This window comes from Coffea arabica, chromosome 6e, assembly GCF_036785885.1.
Source record: "Coffea arabica cultivar ET-39 chromosome 6e, Coffea Arabica ET-39 HiFi, whole genome shotgun sequence".
In the NCBI taxonomy this organism is placed as follows: Eukaryota; Viridiplantae; Streptophyta; class Magnoliopsida; order Gentianales; family Rubiaceae; genus Coffea; species Coffea arabica.
The window spans coordinates 19,333,020-19,355,912 of record NC_092321.1 but is presented as its reverse complement, the minus strand read 5'-3'; the positions used below and the strand labels follow the sequence as shown (position 1 = coordinate 19,355,912).

At 36.2% G+C, this 22,893-nt stretch overlaps 2 protein-coding genes and 1 pseudogene across 2 annotated transcripts; 2 read left to right on the top strand and 1 right to left on the bottom strand.

Annotated features, from left to right (window-relative positions):
• Positions 1 to 73: 73 nt before the first annotated feature.
• On the bottom strand, positions 74 to 1,464 carry LOC113696537 (uncharacterized). The gene is made up of 3 exons (XM_027215940.1): positions 960 to 1,464; positions 629 to 823; positions 74 to 522 (listed from the first exon to the last, which is right to left on the bottom strand). Exons 1-3 carry the CDS (start codon positions 1,462 to 1,464, stop codon positions 74 to 76), a joined length of 1,149 nt encoding a protein of 382 aa, XP_027071741.1.
• Positions 1,465 to 5,311: 3,847 nt separating this feature from the next.
• Positions 5,312 to 9,857, top strand: LOC113697558 (uncharacterized; annotated as a pseudogene).
• Positions 9,858 to 17,808: 7,951 nt separating this feature from the next.
• LOC113695149 (GDSL esterase/lipase At1g29670-like) lies at positions 17,809 to 21,661 on the top strand. The gene is made up of 4 exons (XM_027214143.2): positions 17,809 to 18,264; positions 18,950 to 19,183; positions 20,214 to 20,466; positions 21,341 to 21,661. Exons 1-4 carry the CDS (start codon positions 17,863 to 17,865, stop codon positions 21,571 to 21,573), a joined length of 1,122 nt encoding a protein of 373 aa, XP_027069944.1. The 5' UTR covers positions 17,809 to 17,862; the 3' UTR covers positions 21,574 to 21,661.
• The last annotated feature ends 1,232 nt before the right edge of the window (positions 21,662 to 22,893 follow it).

The window sequence follows — 22,893 nt, the reverse complement described above, 5'->3', positions numbered from 1 at the left end:
ATTTATGGTTTGCCATTCGCAATCCGCCCACTAGTTACAAAAGCACAAAATAGATAACGACAAAATGGAGCTACTAATGTTGGTGATAGTACATGCTGTTTGCCAAGGCGCTCCTGAATTCATTCCAACCAGCAATTCCTTGAGGCGACATATCCAGTGGTTCTGCGCCGGCCATTTGATCCACCACATGATTTATATTATCTGCCTGTGCTGCAATAGTCTCTTCTTCAACAACATATGCGTCATTCGGGACATTATCGCGCATAAAGTTGTGCAATGCACAGCAAGCCAGGACAATATTATTCTGTGTCGCCATCAAATAGTTCTGCATGGGGCCCTTAAGTATCGAAAATCGCTTCTTAAGAACACAAAACGTGTGTTCTATAATGTTCCGTAAAGATGCATGGCGTCTGTTGAAAAGTGTTCTTGCTGCCCGCTCCTGTTGGGTTCCCCGTGCACCCCTAAAGGGAGCCATAAATCCTGACATGTTCGTATATGCCGCATCCACCGCATAATACTTCCCTGCATACAAAGTAATTATAGTTAAGTGCATTATAAATATTACTATAAATGTTTTAAGAAAAGTCATGCGATAAATTCCAAATGGATGATTTAATACCCAAATTACCTTCTGGTGGCCATGGAAAAGCACAATTAGGATCAAGTAAGACATCTTTTAAGATCCTAGAATCATGTGCGCTACCCTCCCACCCTACCCTAACATAAGTGAATCGCATATTATGATCACACACTGCTAATATATTTTGCGATAAGCCGTCATGCCTATTCCGATAACGCTCCCTGTCTTCGGCTCTACACCAAGCTGAAACATGTATTCCATCAATAGCTCAAACACAATCCTAATCACAATAAGTAGACGTTCAGTCTCCTATAGATTATAATTAATAAGAGATTTCACAAAATATCTCTAACCTTAAACCAGGGCCAAAACGTAGCACTGTTCTGTATTCTTGGATTCGTCGTGTGATAATCTATCGGCCGGACAAAGTCGCGTCCCAAGCGAACGAGAGATCGAAGGCATCGTCGTAGATGACGGTCCGTGGTCTCAGTTGTGCGTTGGAATCTCTCGGCTAGCACCCTATGTCGCTCGTTATGACTCAAGCAAAGAAGGCAAATGGCGAGAGACTCGTGAATGCCTACCCGTCCTGTCGGGTGGGGCTCCCAATAGCCCCTCTCAATCAACAAATCACATAACTGGAGGAAAAGCGGAGCTTCCATTCGAAGGTTGTCGAATATTCTGTCTCGATGGCCGTTTATGAGTTCTACAACCCATTGAGCACCCGACTGTGCACCATCTCGAATTCGTCGGCGCTCCACAGGGTTTAGATATGGGTCGAACAGAGCCAATCCAGCAAGCACAAAGTAGATGAAGGTCAAAAGTATCTCCTCCTCATCTCCTTCGTCGAAGAAAACCCCACCTTGCAAATAATGCTCATACTCCATTTCCAAATGTGATCTGGGCAGCCAAAGTCACTCGTGATCCTGAGAAAAAAGGCCATTTTCAAAAGGCATGATCAACAACAACGCCATTATCTCCTAATTAAAGCATACTGGCAAATAGCTATATAGCATCAGCAAATCAAGAAGGCAGGTTATATGCTATTTCAGGCAACAAATCTGAAAAACAAAAATCCGCCACATGATTTCTGTTTATATGGCAATAGCTCTTGGAATATATATTCACCACAGTGAATAAGATTCCAAGTCAAGACAGCTACTAACAAGCCAATAAGTGAATATTTGGACAGCAACAAAACCTGGCCAATCATATACCTTAGGAAAGCATGTTACTTTGCCATTTCAGTTCACAACATTTGTAGCTATGAACAAATGCCTTAAAACGAGTAACCTGTTGTTAATGAAAACTAGCACCACATTCCTAATCCTTAGAAATTATCCCACAAAGTCATCCCCAAAAATATATACTACTCATGGTTTTAAATAGTAACCAACAGAGGACCAAACACAATTAACTCAAATCCTGCGTTTCGACATATAATATCCAGGGCATTCATGGACACAAAGCACCCCTGAATTTAGAGATTAACCAAGATAGTCAATGCCACAAACACATTATCAATAATAATAAAAACTCAACAACTCCAACCAAATGCAATAAAAACTGAACAAACTCATGGCCAGTACGGGGCCGGAATCCAAATAGACAAATCACAACACCTCTGAAAAAAAAACACTCAAATGTATCGGTAGCAAATGCTACAACAAGCTGAGTTGGCTATAAAGAAATCATAGTCAACAACTCAAGTCTCAGATACAAGCTCCCGATGGAAATGAAACGCCTAGAACGGAGGTGGGGGAGGGGGCTCCTGCGTATCAGGCGGGAAACAGCCTTTTATTTTCATAAATGTGATGCGGTCGGCGTCCGATTGTGCTAAATTCCAAATGGCCAGCTCTTGCTTATCCATCAATATTTCAGCCACGGCCATTTTGGAGGCGTACGAAACGTTCTCCATTCCCCGAAGTTGATCCATGGCAGCTTCATAGGCAGTTTTGGGAGGGCCACCGCGGCCGGAACACTACTTGTCCGGAGAACTGACTGACACGCCCATGCTGCTGCTCTTATGGCGACTAACCAGGGACTCAATGGTGTCAAGAGCCTTCATGTACCTATCAGAAGTTGAATGGGAGGCGGTGAACATAGGACTACCACTTGACATGTCCCCCGATTTCCGCTTTCCTTTGCCCTTTCTCCCTTTCGCTTCATTTGCCCCTACTAACTCAGTTTCAACACCCTCGTGCGCAGCGTTCGACCTTCCCTTTCCCCGTGACGATCAGGCAAGATTCTCCATGTATCTCTCCTCGGGTGAAGTACGGGGCTCGTTCTCAAAGCCAGCGCTGAAATCTCCCGTTGCTCCTTGGTTGACAAAAACCTCCTCAAGCAAGTGGTAGACGGTGCAGTCATCTTGAAATTTTAAATATTTTGGGTTCACCTGACAAAAAAAAAAAACACAGCCAAAAGGTTATTTGAGGGAGCTGCACGTATAATCTGATTAACTTTTAACAGCCATAAATTGATATAAAAACAGTTTACTTGACAAAAAATACCTATGCAAGCTCAGCCCACTTGCTATCGTCCATGAGCCAGGTAAAGTTCTGGCTATCCCAACCCAGTCCCGTTTCCCGCCTCTTGAAGGCAATGTACAGCTTGGTAAGTTCTCGCAAGGCATAGTATTTGGCTCTTATGCTGTCCCTTGTGAACGATGTGCCAAATTGGCAGTTCAACTGCTGTTGAATCTCGGGAACCACGTAGCTACCAATATTATTGTCCCTAATTTCACTAGCTCTATGCATGCTGACTAGGCGGTTGGCAATTTCTATTTCCTGCTGCCTAGTGAAATAAAATTTCTGCCCACCTGGATTGCGCCTTTGTTTTCTCATCTTATTAACCCATAAATAAAGGCAATCAGAAACGTTGGTACTTATACTATCGGCCGGACAAAACAGAGATAAAATAATAAGTAGCGAAAGTAGAGGACTAGCATGTATTACCTTGTAGTAGTTAGAAATGTACTTTTGTAAATCGTTTTCCCTCCAAGCTAAGTTGGATCCCCAACAATTGTCACAATTTTTCGTCTTCAATCCTGTGTTTACACACGAGTCAAAATTAGTCGCACTAAACAAGGCAGTAAACAGAGTCAGAACCACGCAAACTACCTTTGGAAGCACGGCGGGTAATAGGGGGCATGTAACCTTAGAGAACGGCAATGAAAATACCAACCTACCCTGTTTTGTAGCACCAAACAGCAGTATGAAGTTAGACTGCAGATACCAATCTCATCTATAGCCGGAGAAGACAATTTAAAATCACAGAAATAGCATCAAAGAGTTCATTTTGGGGTAAAAACACAAGAATTAATACTACAATAATACGAAAACATGACTGCAGTCGCATTTCAACAAAGCGAGACACACTCATGGGAAAGCAGCCGTTCTCCATGTAATTTCCATCAGAAGCACAAACATATGCTTCTTTCACTGAATTTAGGCAATTCTAATGAATCTCAAGCAAGTAAGACATCTTGGTAAATTTATATAAGGACTATCGAATGCAACCACCAACTCCGGCAAAACAGCACCAGACAAAATTCATGACCAGCTGATATGAATTGAAGTCAATGCCGTATTGTGGTCAAGAGATTTTCTCAATATTTTGAAAAATGAAATCTGACATTGAATTCAGAGCATGGCCAGTTTATCGTCTCAATATTCAAACCAGTTCAATTTTTCATGGTTCATTTTCAGCATTGCCGAGACTTGGTTCATCCACCACAATACTTTGCACAACTAATCTCTAACTCTACTGTCCAACACCTCTAAATGGCCAAATTGGAAAATTGAAAGCAGCAAGCAAATTTTGACCTCACAGTCAAATTTTTGGGGCTTCCGGACATCAAATTTTGAACATCCCACACATTATTCTTTACAATACGCAGCAAGAACAGTAAAGTGAAAGCCGCAAAATGCCTTAGAAACATAACCTTAACAGTAAATCGAAGGGCGAAGAGGGGTCGGAGCTGCCAGTCACTGTCGAGATGTGCTGTTCGCTGTGAAAGGGGGTTAAGATCCTGATGGATTGAAGCGCGAGGATGGGCTCTTGCAGACAAGGTCGCTCTCAAAGAGGGGTGTACTAGCAAGATGGATCGAAGAGCGAAGAGGGGGTCGGAGCTCAGAGGAGGTTTGGAAGTGAAGTCGCAAGCTGAAATCGCGAGCTGAAGGAGGTTGGATTCGAAGGTTGCGAGCTGAAATCTGCTTCGATTACTCACAAATTTCGCCTCTCGATGGCCGGCAATGGTGCTTCAGAGGAGTACTTTGCACAAGCTCCTGACTGGTCCCTGTTCTGAATCTGTCTTCGCCTTCAGCACAGAAGGCAATTTGGCAAAGTAGCGTCGGCAAAGGAAAGCCGAAAACAAGACAATTGGGTATTTTGCCAAAAACGCCGCAGTTTTATTAAAGACCCACTGTAGACTTACTTATCAGTAAGTGTTGTTTCTCAAAGACAAAAACAGTTTTTGGAAAAACTGCCAATCCAAACGAACCAGTTAAAAGAATGGAAATATATTTAGTTTTGATGTGCAAATAGTACAATAAATAGAAGAATAAAAGCAAACAATTAATTTCTAGAATATTGATGGTCAAGAATGCAATTGCAAAAGCAGAGAATTAATTTCCCTAATATTGAGGGCCAAGAATGTAATTAAAGGAATCTTGGAAAATCGGGTATCTAAGCCCTGGAAAAACCCTATCCGGTAGAAATTATCAAAGGCTTGCCTCTGTCTTCTCATTTCATCTCCCCTGCTCAACCGGTTCTCCAAGCAAAAAGCTTGCTCTTTTGAGCTTTTGATCAAGGAAAAATGGTGAGGCATTACAAAATGAAAGGGCACAAGAAAAGGAAGAGAGATAAGGTGCAATATGATAAAGAAGAAAATGGAGAAGAAGAATATGTAGAAAAATCTGTCCCAGGAGAGGGAGGGGCAGAGGAAGAGGAAGATGAGGAGAATATAAATGAAAAGAAGAGAAGGGCTGAAGAAATAGCAAATGAACTTCCCAGCCTTCCAATTGTCCTTGCTGATGACCAGAAAAACGCCAACAAACCTGGGGTTATTTTCATTCTTGAAAAGGCTTCTCTGGAGGTTGCAAAAGTGGGAAAGGTATTAAATTGGATAAGGAAGTATATTATGTTCTTGGGTTTTGGGTTTTAGGGGTCTAGCAGTTGTTTTGGTTTACTTATTTATGTAGTTTCTGTTTTGTTTTGATAATGCAGAATTATCAACTTCTGAACTCAGACAAGCATGCGAATTTTCTGAGGAGAAATGGACGGAATCCAGCTGACTACCGGCCTGACATTGCTCATCAGGTAGCCGAGTACTTTTGCTTCTATTTTGAGTTCTTGATGGATGGTATAATTTGTTTGAACTGTGCCGAGTCTGCCTGATACCCTAAGGAAATACTGCTTCTTCAGTTGCCTCATTAACATAGGGGTTGCTAATTGTCTATAGATGTATCTCAATTTACCAGCAATAAAATCAGCAAAAATTCGAACTCTTATGCTACCCCTAAGCTGTTGTTGGGGATATGAAAGCCCATGTAATTATGAAAAACTATATTTTGAATTAAGCATCTTATGTGATTTTGGTTAAGATTAGTGTCTGACTGGGTTTAGCTTTCTGACAACGTATTCCTGCTCTTACTTCTGGCTCCTTTTATGTTACTTGCTTTTTTCCTTGTCGAAATTTAGGACTGAATATCATTAATATTCATATGATTTGCTTAAGAAGTGGATTGAGAGGAAATCAAGGAGTAAACAGCTGCCTAAAGTCACTATCTTTTTGAATACATGGTGGTAGATGGCATAACCTGTAAAATTCTCAATCTGCATTGGATTCTTTTTATTGTATTCTCAGGCTGCTGTTAATAATTTCTGGAGACTTTTCGTCGAAATTAGTTTCTTTTACTTTCCTACTTTCTGACTTGAGCAATGGCCAAAAATCTATATTCTTCCCTTTCCTATCATGGTAGTTCAAGATAATTTGAATGAGTTACCCATTCACTTGTGTTGTGCTGCACATTTTTTGTGCCAAAAGTTGGCGCTAGGTTCATAGCTTCATTTAGTATGCACTTTACTGTGTAAAAAGTTTAAAATCTGTTTGTGTTTCACAGTAGCTTGACTTCTGTTCCCTTTTTTGAGTTTGAGTTCCATTGTGTTTTAAAGCTACACATGACGTGAATGTTATTTATTCAGGCAATCCTGATGATTTTGGACAGTACACTTAATAAATCTGGTAGAATGAAAGCTTTGTATGTGAAGACTGAGAAAGGCGTGCTCTTTGAAATTAAACCTCATGTTCGTATTCCGAGGACATTTGATCGTTTTTCTGGCATCATGTGTAAGTTTGACTAGTCTTTCCACCTGGCAATTACTTTTCTACCTTGAGAATGTTGAATTTTTCTCCAGGTTGTTATATTATATTCGTATTAGAGCTTTGTCACGTTTCTGTAACGTTACAGTGCAGCTGTTACAAAAACTGAGTATAACTGCTGTTGGTAAGCGTGAAAAACTTCTGCGAGCTATTCAGAACCCTGTAACCAAGTATTTGCCCATCAACTCTCGGAAAATAGGTGAATAGAATTGCCTTCTCTTTGTTGTTACTCCCCAAGCAATTAATTTTGAATAATCAGCTTACTTACTTGGATCTCAGGCTTCTCACATAGTTCGTAAAAATTGGTTGATATGCAAGATTATGTTGCTGCTGTTGGTAATGAGATGAACCTTGTATTTGTGGTATGCTGTGTGCTTATCTATAAACAGAAATTTTGTATTCATTGATTTCAATTAAAACTTGCATCATGGTTGACCTTGTTTATGCAGGTTGGTGCGATGGCTCATGGAAAAATTGATGTTGATTATGTCGAGGACTTTATATCAAGTAAGATAACTGGGTCACTTTTTTTTTTCGTTTTCCATCTTATATTTATACATTTTAAAACATATATATTGGTTTCTATATGGGTGTTGGGTTCTCCTATTAGTTGATGTTGAAGATGTTTAGCTTGTAGTTGCACAAATTTCAGTTGATTTTACATAGCCAATGAATCTAATCTTTTTCGAAGAAATTTTAATGCATAGAATGGCTCTTTTAGAGTTTGTTGGCCATAAAGTTTGTTGGTAACTTATGCCCAGTGTCTTGGTTCCCATGGTCAAAATTTGATGCATAATTGGTTTTTGTTTGACTTTCAAAACTTCATTTTAATGGAGATATAAACATTCCAAGTAATTGAGTTTCTCAAATGAACTGTTTTTGTTTAAAATGTCAAAAAAATGAAACACTAGAGAGCAGGGTCTGTTTGGAGATGTTAAGTGCTAAATGACCCAATAGGCTGACCCGTAATTTAGCCTTAAATGGGTGCTGTGACTTGAAAGAAAGGATGGATTTAAGTGTGTCTTTAAAATATATGCTATGCAAGTTTGCCATGAATCTGGGAAAGATTTTCATTTCCTAGCGTAGTATTTCTGAGGGTATTAATTTACTTGTATAAGTGTATGGTCATAAAGATTCCCCGATAGTTAAACGCTGTGGGACAGAACAAATTGAGTGTTGTCCTTGAGACATTCAGCTTTTTAATTTATCTAAGACTGCAGCTAAGAGTAGATTTACTATGCCGCACTATTTTAGGCTAACTAGGATTTGTAGTAAGTTCGTTGTGCTTTCCAGAGTATTTCATTAAGTAGAATGCCTTTCGCACTCAAGTATTCTACTTCATCATCTAGCCATTGAATAAGTGGAAGAAGAATTGGTCATATGAAGGATATGATTGAAATGACATATTGGAGATGCAAGTGTGTGAAATGTGCAATAAATGATACTCCATTTTATTATTGTATGATATTCTTTAAATGTGAGCATTTTTTATAGTTTTGCTCGGAGGGTTGACTATAAATTATGTTACAAAGATGTAGAGGAAAAAGGTTGTACACTTGTTTGTCCGATGTTACTTCCCTCGTACTTGATGAATATAACTCGTCTGCATAGTTGTTTGACTCATTATTTAGCGAGTGTTAATTTCAGTAGATATATGACCAAAATTTCCATTTATGGGATTTGTAACTTTTGAGGAAGAAGTATTGGACATACCAAGCATACAATTGAGATGACATATTGGAGATATGGAGTGCCTCAAATTTGTCATACATGTTATTCCTTTTTTTTTTTTGTCGAAACCTTAGTTTTATATTTCATCACAAAAGCTTTACAGTAATTGGACAAAGGTCCAAACAAAAGAGACAACTGTCCCATGATGATCCTTGATGCGTTAGCATCTAAGATTGGGATTTACCCATTCTTCATCAAACCAGCTATTAAGAGCATGCAAGCTCAGTTTAATACTATCTAATTTCCCTGTATTAGCTAATGAAAAGGAGCACAGATGAAACAGGCTACTAATGGACTGAATATCCTCTATTAGTGTTGCCAACCGCCAGCTACTATGTCTTGAGTCCACAATGTATCCCTTCAGTTTGCTGTTGTCCAGCTCCACCTCTATGTTTCTCCAACCTTGATTGGCGGCATTCATTAGAGCTAGTTTGACAGCTTCCGCTTGATCTTGCAGTGAATCTCCTGACATTCTTTCTCTAAGTGCCCAAGCTGCATGTAGTTGGCTTGAGTAGTCTGTAGCCGTAATTCCAATTCCCACTGTAGACTGACTTTTGTCATACATGATATTCCATTTTCTGATTATTTGATATTCTTTAATCACCAACCACAGGGCAGCATGCTTGATAATTTGTTCCTATTAGTTGAATATATGCTGTAACAAAGATGAGGAGGAAAAAAGTAATACACTTGTTTGTATGCTCTTAATTCCCAGGTACTTGATGAATATCATTTGTCTGCATAGTTCTTTGACTCATTAGCAAGCGTGCATTAATTTCAGTTCAGAAACCTAACCAAAATTTCCAGTTATGCGATCTTTTAGCTGTGAGGCAAGTACAGTTCGGTTTTCTTTTAGTACAAGTATGGACAAGTCCATGTTAAATTTAATCTGAAACTGATCTCTGCATTTCAGTGCTTTTGCTGATTGAGAATTTGCCTTCCGGGGGTGAATTATGGTGGTAGCTTGTCAATGATCTTGCTAATAAGTTGTTTTCAGCCATCTAATTTCTAATGACTTCTTGCAGTTTCTGATTATCCGTTGAGCGCTGCATTCTGTATATCTAGGATCTGCAATGCTGTGGAGCGGAACTGGAGAGTTTTGTGACCTTCTGCAGTTGCCTTTATTTTTAGTAGACATAACCACATATATACCGTAGGCTTTTGTTAACAGACTATTTATGAACATCACTACAATGTGATGATGGTATGGAGTTTACTCCGTGCAAGATGAAACTCCTTTTTTCCTAATGCTTTTTACTCGGTTTGAATACAAAATATTATGTTGGTTCAGAAAAGGTTTTTGGAATTTGGTTCTCAAGATTTTGATTTCTTTTTTTTTTTTTTTTGCCTTATAATAGGAGTGGTATACTCTGGCATTGTGGCTTCCAATAGTCTTTAAAACTAGATTGACCAGCCTGTTTGCCTTGTGCTGTTTGAATAAGAAAATGAAAACATTGACCTGCTGGGGAATAAAAGAGATTTTTCACACAATTTAAAGACTTTCAAATGAGTAGGTTACCACCAAAAACAAGAGGGAAAAAGAAAGAAAAATGAATAAGGAAACAAAGTTTGGTGTGACATTCAATGGCTTGGCTGAATGGACAGATAATTAACCTTTGGAATCCTAGGTATGGGTCTATTCAAGTAGATGAGATCCAAGAAGATGGAGACAAAGCCAAATGATGACATCGAAAGGACTTGCAAGAGAAAAGATTTGATCATTTGATATAGGAGCCAGTTGACCTGGAAGTCGGTAAGGAGTTAATGCCTCTCACCAGAAAGGGTTGGAACTTTGAAGGAGCTAGCTTGCTCAAAGCTAACTCGTTATCATTGTTAAGAGGCAGCAGTAGCATAGTTATTAAACCCAGACCGGATATCAACCCAAAAGGGCTATTAGTTCAACAAAGTTAGAAGTTGAACTGCAAGTTTGTTGGTTGATTCAATGGTTATATAATATAGAGTAATAAAATAACATGTTTCAATTATTAAAGATATTGTGGGTCAAATACGTGGTTGAACTGGTTGGTTTTTTGAGATTTTACTAATCAAATCAATAAATTATTGTCTAGTTAATGAGTTCCTTTCTAATTTGGTCCAACTATTGATTTGGCTCAATTAAGTAATCAATTTACTGAGTTGACCGCCTTTCATAGGCAGCTCGGTTGGTCACGGCAAGCTTCCTTAGGAGTCGTTGTTCATTCCCACCAGGGTTCGAGTCCCATGGTTATCGTGTTCGGGGGGCTGGGGCCTCTCCTCTCGAGCTGGTGGGGGATTAGTCAGGTTCGGTTTACCCGATGGCTCGGGTACCCCTTCCATCAGGAAAAAAAAAAAAATTACTGAGTTAACCAGTTAAACCGCTGGGCCATGTTTCATAACTATGATCCGTGCTGTCTATCCTTTGGGTGGCAACTAGCAACAATAAATGTGGGTCGTAATGTAGTAACTCTAGAATCAAATCCCAAATTTACAAAATGTTGGGAGTAATTAATTAACAAAAACTTTACTTTGAAGGAAGTAGAGTAAGGCCCTATTTGATAATCTAATTTATCATTTAAACTTAATGGATTTAGATTTTAATATATTCAGTTTGTGTTTAATAATTAAAAATTGGAGCTAGCAAAAAAATCTATAACCCAACAACCCGCCCATTAATTTTAAAGGATGAGTTGGGTCAGTTGGGTTTTGGATTTTGTTGGGTTGAGTAAGAACAACCCAACTTATTTATTGGACGGGTTGGATTTTTTATCTGGCCACCCAATGCCCAACTTGTTTGAAAATAGTTCAAAATAATAAATACAAAATTCAATACACATATACCAAACCACTTGCATTTGGACATATGTTAACAAATTATTGACCATTTTGTATTCAAAATTCTCATATATATATATATATATATGTTTTCAATCATATTTTAATTTTTATTTAAAAAGAAAAAAGAAACTTGAAATAAAAACTCATGCTTATTTTACTTTTAGAACAATAGTTATAGTTGCTCAACTTCTATAACAATTTATTATGCCTTTTAAAAGTATGCTGTTTTCCTCCCCTTTTTTCTTTTTTTTTTTATTGTTATTATCCGATTGCTACTTGATTCTGTTTGTTAATATTTTTGTGTACCTATAATAGAGTTTTAAATTTGTTCTAATTGCATTCTTTTACTTTTCTCTAACTTGTTTTATTTTATTGTTAACAAATTCCTCATCAATATTATAATACAACAAATTATATGTCTTTTAATTACATTTTCAAGCATAATATAATTTAGCATTCAATAATTTAAATACATTAAATATTAGAACTTACAATAAAGCAGATATCAATGGTAAAAATGTTAAATAAGTTTCAATCATTAGTAGTATTAAAAAGTATAAAGTAAACAAATTTGTTTAGCTAATCTATTTAAATGTACAATTTATTATCTAAAATTCACAATACAAGTAATATAAAGTATTATTCTATTTATGATGTGTTTCCAAGGAGTTTAAGAAGTGAGTGTGCGTTTGTGTGTGTGAAAGTGTGTTAGTGTGTGAAAATATATTTATATATGTGAAAATGTATTTATGTATGTCAAAAAAATCTTTTTGTGTGTGTAAATGTACGTGAGAAAGTTTATGTATCAAAATGTATTAATTAATAAGTTAGATTATATTTGGGTCATGGGTTTGACATGACCCAATATGACCCAATCCAATCTAAAGTTGGCCGGATTCGGTATAATCTATTTAAGTGAAAATCCAATATAAACTCGCCTAACTCGGCCAATTACCAGGTATACTAAAAATTGACATCTAAATTAATTAAGTGGCACTAAATTTCTAGGCAAAATTTGCTCCAAAAAATAAGTGATAAACTATTCACTTATCACTCAATATAATATACACTCAAATGTATTAAATTTATTACTTAAAAGTTCAATAATTTAATGGATTCAGATTTTAGATTTTAGATTTCAATTTTCAAATTTCAGTTTTTTCAAACGCAAAATTCACAATTTCAATGGAGTCAATAGTCACAATAATAATGACTCAAGAAAAGCCTTTATCGACTTTCCATAAACTCTTTAGAATATGCTATAACAATGGGCAAATTTCTTCATTTATTTTTCAAAAAAGGAAAAGGCATCATATTGGCGCTAGTCAAGGGACCAGCTCCAATTATTTCAAGCTGGAGGTGGAAAAATATTTTTTTAAAGAAAAATGGCAGGGACTGATTGGCAACAAATGCCCCATTGCATTTTTGAAATGCGGGGGAGAGGGGGACGCTTTTTTTTTTTTTTTAAAAAAACCTTGCCTAACGGCGTAATTGCCTTCAGCATAAAAAAAAAACAAATCATTACCTTTCTTCGGCTAAATCTTGCAAATATTGCTGGAAAAAAAAAACCGCACAAGAAAAAATCACTTAATAGCATTTTTCTAATATATCTACTTATGACCACCTAATGTAACTACCAAATTAGTATAGAAATATAAACCAAAATTCATTCACAAAAATTGAATATAAATTTTTTGTGTGCAACAAATGAAATTTATGCAAAATAGATTAATTGTAATTGTTCTGAGGGTTACCCTTCACTGGTGTACGGGCCTCTTGCTCTTATCTCTTAATAGCTAGTTTGTGAGTTGAGGATAGAAAAGAAAGGAAGAGAAAGGTTAAGTTATGAGAGAAAAGAAAAGATAAGAAAAGAAGGGAAGGGGTTTTAATGTTGTTTGGGAGTTTATGAAAGAAAAGAAGTGATTTTGGACACATAAGTAAATAAATATTTCATTCAACAGCTTTTTAGGGGTAGAATGGGCAATTTAAAAAACTTTTTGCTGCCTTTCCGTGCTTTCCTTTGCTTTCTGCCCGATTTGGGCCGGAAATTTTTTTTAAACTGTAGCTACTTTTTCCTCCTTCCAATTCCGTCGGTTTCTTTTCCTTTCCTTTCACTTAAAACTCTCAAATGTGGGAGATCCAGTCTTTCTCTTCTATTCCTTTCTTTTCTGTTCAAATCTCATGAGCAGTCGCATCTCCTCTTCTACGTGGCATGCTCTATTGAGCCAACCGCCGAAAGGATCTCCTATAGTCCGAAATCAAGTTGGAGTGGTGGTAGTTCGCCATTATCATCTGAGCATATAGCAATTGAAGTTTGGCTGTATTACAGGCACGAATGTAGGGCAACAGGATTAACCTGAACAGGATTGACTACGAGGACTTTGGATGTCTGATGAGAGGGTGACAAATTTCTAGCCCAAGTAGTTAGAAAGTCAAAAATAATGTGGTCTCTAGGGTTGCAAACGAATCGAATTGAGTCGAATTTTGAATTTATCAAATCGAATTGGACTTGTTAATGTGCGAACTTGAACTCGTCGAGCTGAAAAAATGAAGATCGAGCTCGACTCGATTTAGGAAAAGAAAATTTTAAACTGAACTTAGTTCTAGCTTGTGAGCAGTTTAAGATGTCAACTCGAATTTCGCTCGACATTCTAGTTCGCGAGGAGATTGAAATCAGTTCGATTTTAATTGATGTATAGACATTTTTATAATTTTGCATCAACTCGAGATTTTTAAACAGCTCATCGAGCAATTGAACCTAACAAATGACTGTTCGAATTTGACTCGTATATTATTAACGCTCAACTCAAACTCGATGTCGACCGAATTTGAGTCAATTGTAGCCCTCGTTGTCTCTAAAATGTGCACATGCTGTTATTGAGTCATTTTTTCTAATGCCATTTTTCCCCAACAATATTTGGTGGATTCAGTTGAAGAAAGGCAAAGAAATTTTTTTTTTTTTTTAACGCCGAAGGCAATTACACTGTTAAGCAAGATTTTTTTCTTTTTAAAATTGAGGCGCCCCCGCGTTTCAGAAATGCGGGTCGGTCCCTGCCATGCTTGAAAATTTTGGCTTCTGGCCCGGACTTTTCAAGCTTGGTGGCCATATATTTGGGATTGGCCCTTTGACCAGCACCAATTTCCCGTCTTTATCTTTTTTTTAAGCAATAAACGAAGAAATCTGCCGCGGAAGCGCCACTGAATCTAGCCCCAGACCAAACTCTGGTTCAACTCCCGCGAATAGCCAGTGCTACCAACCCGTACCGGCCTCTTAAGGCACCAACAATTGTGATATCCAAACAAAATTTAACATTTCCATTCAGGATTTCCTGAAATATTTTTAAAAATAGTTTAGTTCCTTTCGAATTTTCAATAACTTAGTTAGGTGCATTCCCATCCTTCCCCAGACTACTCTGGATCAGTTATAAAAATGTTTTACTCAAACAAAATTTAACATAGAGTTTCACATCATATTTACATTTACAATATTATCACCTTAAACACATTTTAATGAAATCCACAATAAATAGTTAGAATTTGCCAACAACTTAATCACAATAAACTTCTAAACTACATATTTATCGAGTTTGATTTATTATGTTAACATATACGTTACATCTGTATTCAAGGAATTTTGCCTATGCTCATCCCTACAACTTCCAAATTAAGTAATCTTCCCATAGTTTATGAGGAACATACCCCTACTTATCCTATTACCTCGTTTGTCAAGTGAGTTTTTTGGTGTTTGTCTAAAACTTTACTATAGTTTACTGTAGAAGTTTTAAAAAAATTTTTTGAAGTGTGTAAATTTTTTGAATATTTTGAAGTCTATAGTTTAAAATTTTGAAAAGTTTTTCGAAGTTACAGTAACTAAAATTTTTAAAAAACTTGTAACAGACAAACTTAGCAAAAAACTCAAGTGCCAAATAGGGCTGACCACTCAGGGGGAGCACAAGTTCATCCAATGTGTTTCTGAAACCCTTGCTACCTTGTCCAAGTACCTCTCAGCGGGATTTTTGTGTTATATTTGTCTCCGGTGTGTTTGGATATCTATTGTGTCAAAAATAATTCTTTTAATTGCATTATAAATATAATTTTTGATTATTTCAATCACCTTCTTATGTGGTATACGTCATATTATTAAAAATGTTACCGTATCATTTAAATCAGAGAAGGTGTATGTTTTTCTTGACTGCATGATGCTAGCATCGTATTGCAAGCTGGGAACAATACGCTTGGCATTTCTGTCCTCTCTTTTTGAGGATTTCCTTTACTACATGCCAGACTTCGAATTCGAATACAATTTGTTGCAACTACAAAAAGTACTATTATTTCTTTTATGGTGAATTATCAACTGCTTGATTGATCAAAAGTAATCAAACAAACTGTGGGAACATATTAATACTACTTGATTTTCATGGGATGTCACTGTGTTACCAAACACAATAAGTAACTGATTCTAACATGACTAGGGATGCTATTAAACTAAGTTGAACTCGCTTAGTACCATGCTTGAACTTGAGTTTGATCACTATTAGTGTTACTCGAACTCGAACTCGAATGAATACATGACATTGAATTTGAACTTGACTCGACGTAATAGAAATTAAATTCGAACTCAACTCGTTTGAACTCGAGTAAACTACAAGCATTGTTGAGCTTAAACAACTTGAGTTCGAGCTCAAGTTTTTACTAAACACTGCTTTATGTAAATTTGTTAAAATGTGAACACATAATAGTCATTTCATAATTAAAATATATAATACATAAATAATACAAATACTCGATTAATCTCCTCAAGCACTCTAGTAATAAATATTGATACTTGAACTCAACTCGTTATATGAAACGAGTAGCTTGAACTCGAACTCGATTTCGAGCTGTGTGTTTGACCAAGTCGTTCGTAAATTACTCACGAGCTATTTGGTTCGCCCACACCCCTAAACATGATCCACAAGTATTCCTAGAAGTTGCTTGTTATTTAGTAAATATTGCTTTACTAATACAACTGTTTATTTGCAAAACTCATTAACTTGTAGTAGTTGGGTTTTGCAGCTTGTCTATTCTTTGCAGACAACTTCTCGGTTCAAACTGCCATTGTCCTGTGGATGCCGAAAGTTGGTTGGAAGTAGATAAATGATTCAGTGGTGAAAATATCCATAAAATTAATTTTATTTTTTTTTAATGGAGGTCAACAAACTATTTTTACTGAAATTCATTTTCTTTAATGCATCAAATGTTTGAAGGTAAAGCCATTGTATGCCGATCTATTACAGCATTTATGTCTGTGTGCTGTGTCTAACTGCCAAACCCGATGCAATTTATTTTCTTCGGCCAACTTGTATGGTGTAGAGTTAGTCCTTGCCTAATTGTCCTCCTTTACTTGGCATCTGATTGCTTCTTGCTTTAATCTTTCTTGTTTGTTTTTTTTTTTTTTTTCGAAATGAATGCTGCTTAAATCAGTTTATTAGAAACAAGTGTAGGATTGTGTTGTTGTCTTTCCGAATTGTTTGCAAATTGATGTAATTAATGTGAAAAATTCAAATTGTATTATAATAGTAAAATCTACACCGACGACATACCTCACTCAATAATTGACATTGGCGGCTTTTTTTTTTTTTTTTTTTTTCAGATCTAAGACATGGAGTATATTCTAATAGAATATTAGTCTAATCTTTTTCAGCTTTCAATGCTTGAAATAATTCTACAATTTCCGCCAAGAAATTCAAGAAAGTCCAAACATTGACAGTTTCCAGAATGGTCAACCGTGACAAGTATGGTAAGACATATCGACTAAGTCAAAGTTCTAGTAATTCTTAATATTTTTGAGCCTAATAATTGTTAATTATCAGTTTCTTACCTGAAAAGGTCAAAATTCTAATGCTGAAATCTACAAGACGAAATTTTAAAATAGGAAAATTTTCATTATCAATTAAGTGGCTTTTGGTCCATGTTTCTTTATACTTCTTCAGCGGATCTCACCCATTTTGCCGTTTATTTTTGCTTTTCCATTTAATTTCTATCAAAACATATTGGTCCAATTGATAAGAACGGAACATTGTCGATGTGAAAGCTGTGTGGTAGATAATTTATAAGTACTAAGATATTTATGGTCCTGAAGTATGTTCTAATCTATGGCAAGTGATTGAAACTTTTTTTTTTTTTTTTGATAAAAGTGGCCGGAGCTGAAACTATTTTAAATGTTTTTCTAAAAAAATTAATTTCATTCTGCTGAGCCAAATTTGCCTGCATATACATTTGCTTTTAGTCCTATTAATACCTTGTAGACTCTCCACAAAAAGATCATTCATACTATCCTAGACAAAACCTCGAAACCTCAGCACCTAACCTCAGCATAATGGCGCCAAAACCATCAAAGGGTTCAATTTCCTTTGCCTTTTTTGTCATTGTTTGCCTTCATCTTTGCAGCAGCTACGGAAAGGTGTCAGCAAATAATGATCCTAAAATTAGAGGGATGTTTGTCTTTGGAAGTTCCCTTGTTGATAATGGCAATAACAATTTCCTTCCAAACTCACTAGCTAAGGCCAACTATTTCCCTTATGGAGTAGATTTTCCTCTTCGTTCTACTGGGAGATTCACCAACGGGAAGAATGTGGTCGACCTTCTCGGTGAATTGCTAAAACTTCCGACTTTTATTCCACCTTTTGCAGATCCCACAACTAAGGGGAGAAGGATCCTTTATGGTGTCAATTATGCATCTGGTGCTTCTGGGATATTAGATGAAACTGGTGCAATTGCAGTAAGAAAAACCTCCAGCTAGCCTTTCTTTTTTTTTTTTTTTCTTTAATTTCAACAAGCTTGTTCTCCTATTTGGTTTATATGAATTGATTTTTTGGTGTCTAAATTGCTCTGCTGAAGTTTTATGCGGTGGAGTTACCATCTACACATAGGAAAGAGGAGAAATATTGCATTTTTGGAAAGTTTAGTGGGATTGCAGTTCAGGTCCAAAGGCAGCCTTCTTTTGTTTAGGAAGTCTATCTTGCATGTCGAAGAACTCCATAGTGCATTATCAAATGATGGATTTACAAACTGCAGTCAAAGTCCCCTAAATAACATAGACACAATATTAGCAATTTCATCCGATTGTGTATCTTCTTATTGCTGTTAATAATGCACTTTTTTTTGCAGTTTTCTTGTTTCTTTTCTTTTTAGGCAGCAAAATCTGTACCACTCGTTATTTTCTCTTTTGTAGCCTATATATAGATTTGTCCTTATTGATACAAACATTTTGATATTTCCTTTTACTAATTGCCAATTACAAAAGTTGAAAAGCCATAAAAAGAGTCTTGATTTCGAGATGATCAGTCATGAAGGCTTTAGTTTTTCGATATATGATCAAACTGCATCTTCTTCTATGCATTTGGTGGATGATCATGCAAAATAGAATTGATTAAAAACTTGCTCTTTAATGTTATGGATTCCAGGGCCAGGTTTTCAGCTTGAATAAGCAGATAGAAAACTTCGAGAATGTGACACTTCCTGAATTCGGGAATGGGGAAGATTTTGGGAAATCACTAGCCCACTACTTGTTTGTGGTTGGAACCGGAGGAAACGATTACACATTTAATTACTTCCTGAGCAGAGACAAAGACAGCAGCAATGTCAGTCTTGAAGCATTCACTACAAAGTTGACTACTACCCTCTCTCGTCAACTTAAGGTACCTTTTAATGGCTTGGCAAGTAACATTAATACAACATAAAAAAAAAAAGAGAAATTCTGTCTGGAAAAGAAAAGGCACAATAAATGATTGTCCCTCGTTATCATTTCCATTTTAGCACTCGGATTAGGCACGTAATTGCATATTAGTGCATCAATTACCTTTAGATTTTATGCTATATATGCATGTTCATTTTAATAAAATATTTTCGGAACAGAGGAGCAAAAAGGGTATATGGGAGATTTGAACACAAGGTCTTTAATTCTTGGAGTTTTAAAGTGAAAGTAGTTGAGAATAATGCACTTTATGATGATAATTTGGTAATTAATGTTTTTTTTTTGACTTTTTGTAGTAGAAATATTTTTCGAACAATGTATACTTGGATAAAAATACAAGTTAGAATCAAGGAATATATACATCATGGTATTGGTAGTTATTTCTTACCTTTTTCAAGGAGTGCTTCCGTTTCGAAAGATCAGAAATTAAACATGTCATTCTGGAAATAATATAGGCTTAGTGTAAAAATTGGACAATATTGTATCAATAATGACTCCAAATGAAAGCTTCTTAGCTTCATGAATGGGTCATCGAGTTGGCTTACACAATCGTTTGAGGCAGAGCCAGAGGGGACTTCTAGAGCTATATCATGCTAACTTACTCATGCAGTTGTCCCAGCTCTCTTCTAGAAGTAGAGGAATATTTCTATATCATGCCAGAGGGGTCATTTTTTTTATTCAAGAAGTAGAAAGAAAAAAGTAGATATGGTACGATCACTTTGAAATTTATGGAGGGTTTGTTCAACTTTGCACCCCTAAAGCAATTGCCCCTTTTATATCAACTTCATTGACAATATAGACCAAATTGCAAGGCACATGAACGTGCAAATTAAGCAGAAAGTTTACTCTAACAATAATGAGAAGTGAATTTAATCCATTTATATGTCTTTCATCTAATCAGTTTTCAGAACAACGATTTATAATTATGATTTGATTTAGTAATTGTTCGTTCTTTTTTTAAAAAACCAAATCAGAGGCTGTATAATTTGGGAGCTCGAAAGTTCGTACTCATGTCTGTGAACCCAAACGGATGCACCCCAATGGCCAGGACCATGATTCCAATGCATGAACGTTGCATACAAAGTGTAAATCGAGCTATTCATCTTTTTAACACCAACCTGAAGGCCATGGTGGATGAAATCCAACTAGAATTGCCTGCTTCCAAGCTTGTTTATGTTAACTCGTACAAAATTGTTAGGGATATCATAAAAGAGCCGTCATCAAAAGGTAATCTTCCTGTCTCTATTATAACACACTATCTTTTGCCAATGGCAACGTTACACTATTCAGTGATAACTTTTCTCTGTGTCTCTGTACTCTTGCACTATACGAAATTAAACCGTGCAACATATGCATGGAATTTTGTTCAAAACACATATGCTATATCAATTATCCATCGCAAGCCCCTCATTGTTTATGATACATGTAACAGGTATTTGTATCTCCATAGCATGCCATCGTGGTTTTGTCTTGAACTTTTTAATGTTTAAAAGTATTCAAATAACTCTCCATAATTTTTTGTAAAGTAGATATTTGAAAGAATCAAACCTCTACAACATTGTCAATTAAAATTATAGCTTTGACCTTACTTAACAGAATGGGGACTAACCACCTTGCATAAAATCATAAGTATAAAACAGTAGAGAATTTAAGTGGACATTATCAATTTAGCACGTGTGTTTCTAGAGCCCATTCACCGTAAAAGAGTTGCTTTCTACCTAGTTTTAACTTTATATAAAATCATGGAGGCTATGTGCTTATTTTAAAACGTTAACGGTGTCGTGTTGGTTATACGTGAAATCACAGGGGAGTAAATAGATATTTATCCTAACATTTATGGTACCTTTGGTACCCAAAGAAACCTTTTCCAATGTCTAATTGATCATCAACATTGAGTCCTTTTGTTTAATTTGGTAGCCTCCAACTAATTAATTCTTAACTTAGCTTGCTGTTGGCTCAAAATCCTCAAGGGTGTGTCTGTGTGGTTTTTTTTCTCCCTTTCTTCCTTTGGACCAATTAATACAATATGGAGTACTTGTTCATATATGCATGAAATTAATTTTTCCAAACATCTACAAAATTGCAAGCATCAAATCTGCAGGTTTCGAAGATGCCAAAAATGCTTGTTGCAAAGTGCCATCGATAGAAGAAGGTGGGACTGGAACTCTTTGCAAGAGAGGTGGATCAATTTGTTCAAATAGGAGAAGTAACGTTTTCTTTGATGGGCTGCATCCTACTGAAACTGCAAATGCTGTTATTGCAAATAAGGCATATTATTCCAACTCCAGAGCTGAAGTCTACCCCATGAATATTAAGCAACTCTCCCAAATTTAAAGATATTCCTGTATGGTATGGTATGTATTGTAATATTATCAACTGGCAGTGTTTCAGAGACTTATGTATGGATTTGTTATGATTAATTAGCTTCTATAAAAGGAGCTTGTGCCTCTTTGTTTATGCAATTTTTTTTTCCCCGCAACCTGTTTATGAAGGTGTGGAAATGGGGAAGGCAAATGAGAACAAGATAAGATGAGAAAACAAGGATTTTGATGATTGGATTTTGTCCAATCATCGAATTTTCTGTCAAATTGACCATCTGCCCTCATTACCACCAAAAAAAAAAGTTCAAGATTTTTGATTCTATTAACAAGAAAGGTTATTCATAAAATTGAATCGACACGAATTCTATGATTTTAATGGAAACAAAAAATTCAGAAGCAATTTAAGAACGTAAACCCTACTAAGCATCTGACGATAGAAGTGTAGAAAATTAAGACATGAAACTTAAAAGATCTTTGAGTTATCGCAATTGTGGTTGGACAAAACCATATTCGTCTTTTTTCTGTTTTTGGACCTTCACCCCCTCGTTTTTACCCGTTATGGTATCTGAACAGAGCCCAAGACTTTAGGTTCTCTTTCATTAAAGAAGGCACTAGTCTCCTCCCCCATTTTCATTATATGTTTTTAGATCCCTGTAGGAGGGGGAAAAAGCCCAAGCATCTATTAAGAGGCCACAATTTTGTCAAAGAGCATCAATCTTACAATAAATATATTTTGGACAAACTTGGGTAAATTTTATTTAATGTACTAGGTCTTTTTGGTCGACCTCCTGTGGTATTTCACTAGCCTAAATTTTGTCCATAATTAGCAGGAGGGCTCATGATTGATTCTATTGCATGGAGGAAAAAGTTTTCTTCAGCAACTCCCATGGTAATGGCTTGAGTTTGGATTCGAGTTTTATAAAATTGGACCCTATATAAACCAATAATTTTCCGACCAGAATGACATGCCTAATAATAAAGAACTAATGGGAAAAGCACACACTATTAATACACAAGTCCATAAACAATTAAGTTGAGATTTCAAAGTTCTTCATAAATCAAAGTTTTAAATGTATCAAAATCAGGACATTTCGGTAAACATGCTCAACCACATGTTGTTCTCAATTATATCAAAAGTTTTAAAAAAATAACATAACATTTTATATTTTCAAAAAAATTCTTATCCATGCGATTGAAATTCAAAGTCCCTTTTAATCACAACCCATTCTTATATAGTATAAGGATATTTACTATTGCTAGCCTTAAAAACAAGTAGTAGATTAAAATTGTCCATCTATATGAGTGAACCATGTCCTTCTGAAAATAGACAGTA